Below are 9,936 nucleotides of genomic sequence, written 5' to 3'. Positions count from 1 at the left end.
TAACAATTGAAACAAGAGAAAAGCAGATAACAATTTTAAAATAATAAAAATATTGAGCTGGGAAAAAGTCAGATGCAAAACATTTCCATTTACAGTAAAGTCGGAATTTTATTTAACAATGGGAAAGCGGCTTTCAAAACTCTGTTCATTAATAAATAAAAAGTTTGTTCCATTCATTGTGAAGTTCGAGTAGATCAATATTCGGGAACCCTTGAACTCAATAATAATCTTGAAAAGGGCAATAATTTGTGGCAAAGTTCAGTTTTTCACAACTGAAACTAGAGATTAGGTCAAAGCAAAAAATCGGAATGAATACTTTGCAAACTTCACCTTTGAATAATTAAAAAGAAAGATGTTTTTCTCCAACAGTTCTCTTAAAGTTATTTGCATTGTTTAGAAGGTTAAATATAAATATGTAATCTTAAAGAAAATGTAATAAATAATGAAACGGAAAATGCGAAAAACGAGCCCGAATGCAAAATTTATTTAGCAAATTAAGAATTAGTAATTCATGGAGTAAATAATTAAAATGAATTTTTTTTAATAAATACAGGGTGTTTACGGTCTTGGAGTTGAAAATTGACCTAGTAATAGAAGAGTACAGAAATACTGTAATCAATTGTTATTATTAAGAATATTATTTAACACCAAAATATTGGTACACGGTTTGAGGGTCACTGGAATTATTTTCTTGTTCAGATAAAATTGTATTGTTGCAACAAATAAAAAAATCGTATCCATGACAATAAACGAGAAAAGTCACTTCATAGTTTTGACACTGTCATCATTTACTTTGCTTTTGCTTTAGTTTTTATCAAAATTCGAAGATCTTCTGTTTAAACTCTTCCAGTGAGATAGTTTCCAGTCGATTTGATTCGTTTTTTCCAAATTTATGAAGATGGATGGCAAAAAATTATAAAAAAATAAATTGGTTGTCGTGATTATGATTTACGGTGAAACACAAGGTAATGATACTAATGACCATTGTTGCAGCCGAAGCAGCAGTTCTCAAACAAATAATATAAAATGATTTTTTTCCTTTCACAAAGTGAATTTTTGTTTTATATAGCGTATTAGTTTTCTTTTACAGTGAATATCATCTCATTTAAATTTCAACCTCAAGACCGTAAACACCCTGTATATACATAATTTTGCCGGTTATTCAAAATAATATCAAAATATGACCGTCTATTTAATTTTCTGATCGCAGTGGCCTGAGACTGATATTAAGTCAAAAACACCAAAAGTAGCCCACTTGTTTGTACAAAATCTCTCACCTTTCCATAAAATCTGGAATTCAGTTAGCAATAAATTATTAAATTAAATAGCAATAGCTAGCTTATATTAAATTAGCAATAGCTACTTGTTTTAACTCAAAATTAAAAAATCGCCGTTTACTAAGCGTCCACTTCGAAAATAGTCTTCAAATATAAACTTGTTTTTTTCCAAAGTATACATTATTATCAATTATTATTGGAAATTAGTTGAAACAATAAAAGTTTAATTAACAACAATTTATTATTAATTAATAAGTGACACTAATGACAGAACTAGAGCTTTCAAAAAAGTAGAGCAGCACAAATAAAGTTACATGCAAAAAAATTCCAAAGCTGGCTAGATGAAATTCATTTATAACCACTCTGTAAAACTGCATTTTAGATACGATGCGTCAAGAGAGGGTCTCGCCACTGCTCGCGGCGGCAAACCCCCACTCGCAACACTATACACGCAATTTGTTAAAAACACCAATGGCACTACTTTTAAATAATTCACAACCGTATGTTATCGAATTTTCATCGTTTTAATTGCATGTACCTATAAGAAAAATGCATTATACACATCAAAAACTACTATTGTTTAAGCAAAAGTTACAAAATCAGTGACATAATGCATTGTTGGGGCCTCTACCAATTTAGCCGCAGATTTCATTTCGATTTTTTTCTATAACAAGGTAAAATTTTTCAAATTAAGCATCCAATTTTTTGAAAAGTATTTCGAGTTATAAAAAACAATTCCCTCCTGCGCAAAGAGTGTTTCCGTCCACCCTTTCCCCAAAAGAAAAGATGCTGAAGCGCTTGTTCGCACAGGGCGCTATAGGGTACAGCTCTGTGTCCCGTGAGGGCTCGAGCCTATCGGTGCCATCCACCTATGTAAGTGCTCCCGTGTATGTCGTGTGGTGTGTTATGTTCGACGATGAGTTCGTTCGTGCACCCGCGGAGAGGTTCCTTTATAGAAACCTCTCTCCGGAATCATGCACGACACTACACGCTCACTCATATCACTTTGTTAATCATTTTTGTTCATTCTCATTTGTGCCGTCCGACCGCTTGGATCATGTGCAATGTGTTGATTGCGCTCTGTCTCTATTCAGCTTGCACGGAGCATGATAGTGAGTATCTGTATCTGTTTATTGTTACACAAGGCGACAAAAAAAAGTCAAATTTTATATCATTTTGTTCGTCTCAGTAAGACAAATCAAATGCACTAAAAAGAACTAAATAATTTTTTTCTAATTTAAATGAATTTAAAATACTTGAGCTTTAAAAATCATTACTCAATAACTATTAAGCCGATTTCCTTCAAATAAAGACCATTCTAAAGGGATGGACTTGCCCTTTAGAATAATATGCAATTTGAAATTGAATATTGGCAAACTTTTCTTCAAGAACTTCGAAGTAAATCGAAGTAATCTAAGAAAAACCCTACGAGTAATTGTTTTTTTCTTTGTCACCATCGTGTAGAGCATCTTTTTATTAGTAAGAAACCAAATTTTTAAAATAATATACCGAGTAGTTCCCAAGATATGATTTTTTGAAGTTAAGGTTTGCTAATCAAGGGGAGAAATGCATGTTAATTTTACTTAAAATTGCATTGTTATAAAAGTATTTGTTTTAAGGCTCTTTTTTTGCTTAAAAATGGTCAATTGCACCTTCTTTGTTTTAATTAGAATAAACAAAAACTGTTTCTTTACTTAAAACTAACAAAGAGTACCTGCGTACTAATTAAAGCAAAGAAAGAGTTTTTTTGTGCTAAAAATGATCACTGATCATTGAGCAAAAAGGATCTAGAAGTTTAAAGCAGTAGCTTTAAATATAAGAACAAATCTTTTTCAAATTAAATGACTTTCCATTGAGATTCCAACTTGTTCACTTTGTTCTAGCTTTCTGAACTGTTTTTTGAAAATGTTCTCAACAAATGCTTTCTTATCACTTTCTACTGATGTTGAATGCAATAAGTCAGTTGCTTCGTGTGCAACTGTTATCACAACAACTACTACCTGCAAGCTAACTGAAGCTAATCATACCAACAAAATAAATCAGGTGACTTATTGCATTTAACATCACTCGAAAGTGATGAGAAAGCATTTGCTTAGAACATTTTCAGAAAAAGTTCAGAAAGATAGAACAAAGTGAACAAGTCAAAATCTGAATGGAAAGTGATTTGATTTGAAAAACATTTGCCCTAATATTTAAGACTTCTAGATCCTCTTTGCTCAATGATCAGTGGTCATTTTTACAACAAAAAAACTCTTTATTTACTTTAATTAGTACACAGGTATTATTTATTTGTTTTAAGTAAACAAACAGTTTTTGTTTATTCTAATTAGAACAAAGAAGGTGCAATTGACCATTTTTAAACAAAAGAAGAGTCCTAAAACAAATGCTTTTATAAAAATGCAATTTTAAGTAAGATTAACATGCATTTCTCCTATATGGAGCAATGCTTGATTAACAAACCGTAACTTCAAAAAATCATATCTTGAAAACTACTCGGTATATTTTTTTGAAAATTTGGATTACAACTAATAAAGAGATGCTCTACACGATGGTAATGATGAAAAAAAAATTACTCGTAGGATTTTTCTTAGATTATTTCGATTTACTTCGAACTTCTTCGAACACTGTTCGAAGAAAAGTTTGCCAATATTCAATTTCAAATTGCAGATTATTCTAAAGGGCAAGTCCATCCCTTTAGAATGGTCTTTATTTGAAGGAAATCGGCCTAATAATTATTGAGTAATGTAAAGTATTTTAAATTCATTGAAATTAGAAAAAAATTATTTTGTTCAGTGTGTGGACTTTAAAAAAAAAATTTAGTGCATTTGATTTGTCTCACTGAGACGAACAAAATGATGTCACGACATGACTTTTTTTTGTCGCCTTGTGTTATCATAAAGACATCCACCACCACCACCACACGGGTCGCTAATAATAAGGCGGTCCCATGTCACAGCCACCACAGTAGAGTAGTCTTTGTTGTAGACTAGCAGGAATGCAGTTTTGCCAAGTGAAATAATGTTTGGCAGAGCTGCGGTATAAGCTGCGATTCTGAGCTTTGATGGGGTTTCAGGGAGGCTCGATGCCCAACACGAGCAGCAGCGTCCCGTTCCTGCTCAGCAGTAGCATGCAGAGCATCCGTTCCAGACGGCCGTCGGCGGTGTTGGGCGGCTCGCAGGGCTCAGGGCTGTTGCAGCAGCTCGGCTCTGGCATGGTAAGACTCACCTCTTCACACCAACCGACCAACGGCCGAACGTTCTCTAGTAGCTCGGTTAGGAAATGCCCCTCCCTGAACATTACATTTAGCTGAATGTACGTACGTATGACCATCGTCGTATTAACACTCACACTCCTGCTTCTCCCACACAAGTCATATGTCTCTGTCGTGCATTTCATTATCACCTGGCGGGGGCTATTGAAACTATTTCTCAAATTATGGATAGGGGATACTGATGATGATGATAAGTCAAGATACGAAACCCACCTCCGCCTAATTTACATCTTTATATTGAGACTGACTACTTAAGACTGTTTTAGATGTTTATTTTGTAGAACGGCGAGGAATACCACTCTCACAGGTAACTCTTTTCTACGTTTTTCAAATACGCAACAAGATCTAACTCCGATCCAGCTTAAATTTTAATGGTAAAGAAACACGAAATAAATAAACAACCAGACTATCTTTCATAAAAACATCGAATTTTAAACAAATGCGATTAATTACAAACACAATAAAAAACAAAATGAATCAAATAATATGGGTTTCCGATCGCTAAAAGCTAACGACAAAAAAAGAAACAAAAACAAGTTTCAGTTTCAAAGTCAAAAAACTAAAATCTACCTTTTCAAAAAAAGGAAAAATTCGCAATAATTTAAAAGTTTAAAATCGAGTAAGTATATATTTTGGATAGCAATTTTCTTGATAACTATTTATCGTAGAACACTGATCTTTTTTGTATATGATAGAAAATTAAATTTTCTTTCTAACGGTGCCATACATAAGAGGTTATCATCAATAAGTCCGATGTTATTGGCAACAGACTGCTCCGAGTGCCAAAAATCGACTAAAATTTTGACAAAAGTCCAAAAAATTTTCAACATTCAAAATTAATCCATACAACAGAGGTCCTAAAGACTCAAAAAAGTGCATTAAACGTTATTGGGTCAAGTTTAAAAAATTACGAATTTTTCGAGTTTTTCAAGGTTTACATTTCTAGAGGTCCTAAAGACTCAAAAAAGTGCATTAAACATTATTGGGTCAAGTTTAAAAAATTACGAATTTTTCGAGTTTTTCAAGGTGAGCGGTAGTAAAATCGTAAAAATAGTCAATTTACCTTAAGTCGTAAAACGCTTGAAATATAGTTTTCTAGAGGTAAAAATAAGCACTGAACACAATACTACAAATTAAATGCTGATCCATAGTTTTAATATATTAAATAAAAATTGTAGGAACACTAAAAATAAACCTTTATTTTATCCCGACATATTTTTTGTCGATCTTTTTATTTTATATAAACAGTAAATCATTAGCGTACTCGCTTTTAAAGACACGACAATGTTTTCCCTTATTATGGACCGTTTTCACAAATCTCACAATACTTGGAAGATTCATTGCTTTAAAAGCCAGTTTCATAATCGAATTTGAATGTTATTTAGAATATGCTGATTATTATTAACTTATTGACAAAAATTTCACATTATAAACCAATATTAAGTTTAAAGTCCCTTTAATTCTATGTATTTTATTATAAATTGAAACATATTTTAATTAATTTATTAAAAAAAAAAAGTTGTTTGAAGCTCGAGAGTGGAATCACCTCAGTTCACTTTCACTCAACTTCTAAAAGCCACGCAATTTTTCCAATAAGAAACCAATTTTGTGTTTTTATTAATACAATAAATACGGGGCTTTGGTTCCACTTCGCAAATTACTAAACCAGCGTTGGTGGAATTAAATCCGAACAAAAGTTGTTGGTTCCATTTGAAACCGTGTCCCCCTTTCAAGTTGACATATTTAGGTGTAAAGTTTCAGCTTTCAGCAAATTTATTCCCCAATCAATACAGCTACCTGTTGACACAAGTTATAAAGAGGGTTTTCATATATACCGCCGTAAAATCCACGTTATCTGTTACATTTATGCCTCCAAGTTGTTAGCTAATGAAAGCGTATAAATCGCAGTGAACCCATATTAGCTGATTCCTACGTTTACGTGCGACTTAATCGATGAATAAGTTTACGTAATCGTAATTTGTTATTTTAGGTGAGGATTGTAATATAATTTGAAGACTCCAAGGGGGGGAGTGTCTCGTATTCTTGAATATTACAATAACTTGCGATAGAATAGTTAGATCTCGCCCGCTTCCTTCCAATAACCCCCGCATAATTGTTTTCTGATGTTCCAGTACCAGCTATTTGCCGGACGTCAATAAGCATCCCCACGCTGATGATTCGAGCTCGATTTTATTTTTTTTTATTTTTTGTGAAGACCGGAAGTGGCAATCCGAGCGACAATCACAGGCGACCGCACAAAATCCAGACATGTTTAATTGTTGTGTGTGTCCATTGAAGTGTTTCTTAACTCTCTCCATCGTCCGATAACTATCTCACTGCAATATTTATCTCGAGAGGCGTTTCAACAGTCAAATGAACTGGAGGCAATCGTGCGAAGGAACTGTCCAAGTGTCTCAACGAGATTTTTTCCATTTTTACTTTCCTTATCCTGTATCTTGAGAACGATAAGAGCTAGAAACTTAAAATTTGGTATATTGCAAGGGGGACGTAGCACGAAACAAATGGTAAAAATCGGTCGCACCGTTCGATCGCAAAAATATACCTTATTAAACAGTAAATTGTGATAAAATAATAATAATAATAATACCGGGTGATACCCGCGACAACTATGATCCATTTCGCGTGTAATCCGTCAGATGGCACTAACGCAAAGGTTAGTCGTCGTTATTAGGATGTTTTCCAAATAAGTAGGATAAGGAAAGTCGTGTGATGTTCACACCAGATTTTTTTCATCATCTTACTCGACTTTCATGATTAGCAATAACTCCAAGACTGGCCAAAAATTATTTTCTTTTAAAGAAAAAGTGGGATATGGTCCAGTTTTGGTCCGAAATTGGAGTCAACGTAGCGTTCATTTGACTGAGAGTAAATCTGGCGATGGCGTGTAACCGTGCACAGTGTTGTTCCATTGGAAAGCGACCTTTCGCATGCCTGCGACTCTGTGCCCTTCTAGCCTTGTAAAAATACACCCTCGACAATCGTCTAAAAATATACAATTTCATATTTTTCATATGCATATTTCGTGAATCTCCTCTGTGTGTGTTTGTGCATGTAATCGTATTTGTGTGACTTTAAAAGCTCGTCTGACGAGTGTTATTCATGACACCAATGCAAAATTAGATTGAGAAATATTTTAGAAAGCTTCATGTGTTCGCTAATTCGCAAAACTAGCAAATTGGATAACTGTTTCATCGGATGATAATTCATTTCTTCTTGAGTAATTTGTTATTAAAACAACTCAACTGGAAAATCACTCGCAAAATAGATGGGCGAAGTTATATCAGCGCAACTTGTTAATTTTCCTACTAATTTAGCTTCAGGTCAAGTGGATCAATTTCGAACGCACACAAACATACTCCCTCATAACACTACTGCCAAAAAGTGCTTACACTTCTACATATCACCAAAATAAAATCTAATAAGTAGAAAGTTTAGTCCTGATATCCCAGTTTTAATAACTACGATGGACATGTGCTGTTTTAGACGTAGCTTCTCGAATCTCTAGAAATCAATATACAAATGTTTATTTTTAACTCGCCATACCCTTAACATTTCCTACACCTACACCTCGCACTTTTTGCACCGAATCGCAGAAATATTTCACACTTTTTCAATCTTGCTCAAATTTTGTATACGAAAAAAAAATAGGGGAATAAATAAGTAATAATAACCAAATAATAAAGAAAAGCAAGGCTGAAAAACAAGTATGTGACTGTTAACACAATAAAAACATATCATTTACAATAATTTTAACACTTAATAAATGTCAATTAAAAACGAACTTGTTTCTGCCTACTCTAGGCCTAATTTATTATTTTAAAATTTTCCATTTTTTACACTCAAACAAAAATGAAAGGTCAATATTTAGAACTTCCCCTCTGTCCGTTTTCGAATTAACTGCGGTGAAAGGCAAATACCCAAATCCCTAATTTGCGTATCCACCAGAGAAATTTGATATTGTCATTTCCGCTTATTTAAATGAATTTTAGAAGACCAATTTCCGATGCAACAATCCGGTGCAATTGGCAAATGGTAATTTTTTCGTTGGTAAAAGCAAGTGCCCAGGAAACTAGGTGATAAGTAGATACGTGTTTTCCTTACGGTACTTAAATGTACATAGAGTTGTGATTCTGATAATTTATTTTTTTACATGATTGAGAACACCTTTAGTGATAATAAAAAAGTGGCGAAAATATTTCTCCATCTAAGAAAACGATGAACATGATATGTAGGTAGCATTTAAATGAATATTTTTCTTTATATCGTGTCATTGTCATTGTTCCTGCTGTGATTCCCTGTCGGATTAGCTTGTTGTATCCCTCCGATGGTTGTGCCATTTGCTCAATGTTGTCGATCAGAGAGTTCGGTTCTTTTCGGCGGTGTCGAAAACGGCCGAATTCCTCTGCATTATTCATATTTAAAATTTGTTTATTTATGTAAATAGGAGAGTGTATAGCGTTTTCGAATTTATCAATCAATATTCCATGTTTACCATTCGACAATCTGTATAATGCACAATTATGAAATCATCTTTAACTATATATAAAATGTCAATACACACTAAATGTATGAAATGCCAATTCTCGACTGTTCATATCAACTTAATTACTACATATTTGTAAATTAAACATTTTCTTATAACTTTCGGTGTAAATAGTTCGGATATAGCTCTAATGTGTGTTGACTCTGTAGGTCAGAAATACAATCAAAACAGAAAGTACAAAACATAAAGATTGTAAAGGCAGACAAGGATTCAACACTTGAAACTTTCTCTGTCTTGCCATATCAACTGTTTCAATAATGTGACAGAAATGTTAAAGCAGAGGCAATGAGAGATTATTAAAATGTGATATGTTTCAAATCAGCATTTTATTTCCCCCCAAAAAATTTCTACAAACTGACACTTGTTGCAGAAAATCTATTGCTACATTGCCCCCTTAGTTCTACAACTAGATAACTTGAAATTTAAAATTTCGAAAAATTGCAGTTTAAAAAAAACTACACCCTGCAAATAATCAAATAGTATATTAAAGAACGCCTTTTGTAAGACAAGTTTTCTGGAACGAGTTCAAGTTTATGAAACACGTTTTTTTTCTATTTTGCGCGTTTTAGGTATTTTCTATTTTCACAATTTAGGAACTTTTGCCTTAATAAGGTGATGGTTGGTAATAAATGTCACAATGTTTGAAAAATTCAAAGTGTCAAGTCTCAAATATTTTTCAAAATTTTGTTGAATTAACAATGAATACTATGCACACCACCTGAAATAAGAGAAATCGCTCAAAACGCCGCTGAAAATCATTACCAACCTCTAGAAAGTGAATTGTACTAGTCCATTTCAGCACCCAAATTGGTGTTGAAATGGCT

General features: G+C 33.3%; 1 protein-coding gene across 1 annotated transcript in view; it reads left to right on the top strand.

The window, feature by feature from the left end:
- Positions 1–9,419, top strand: part of LOC123014890 (SCY1-like protein 2) — a 52,908-nt gene extending 43,489 nt beyond the window's left edge. The window contains exons 13-16 of the mRNA XM_044414187.1: positions 2,088–2,150; positions 2,372–2,389; positions 4,351–4,491; positions 6,681–9,419. Of these exons, the coding sequence (XP_044270122.1) occupies positions 2,088–2,150; positions 2,372–2,389; positions 4,351–4,491; positions 6,681–6,707 (249 nt within the window). The 3' untranslated portion in view covers positions 6,708–9,419. The remainder of the gene's footprint in view (positions 1–2,087; positions 2,151–2,371; positions 2,390–4,350; positions 4,492–6,680) is intronic.
- Positions 9,420–9,936: the final 517 nt, after the last annotated feature.

The sequence above is a fragment of the Tribolium madens genome, unplaced genomic scaffold, assembly GCF_015345945.1.
Source record: "Tribolium madens isolate multiple individuals breed KSU strain unplaced genomic scaffold, Tmad_KSU_1.1 Scaffold_97;HRSCAF=244;Tcas5.2_LG3a, whole genome shotgun sequence".
Classification (NCBI taxonomy): Eukaryota; Metazoa; Arthropoda; class Insecta; order Coleoptera; family Tenebrionidae; genus Tribolium; species Tribolium madens.
Note: the sequence above shows the minus strand (reverse complement) of the source record. Positions and strands in the feature narration are given on the sequence as shown.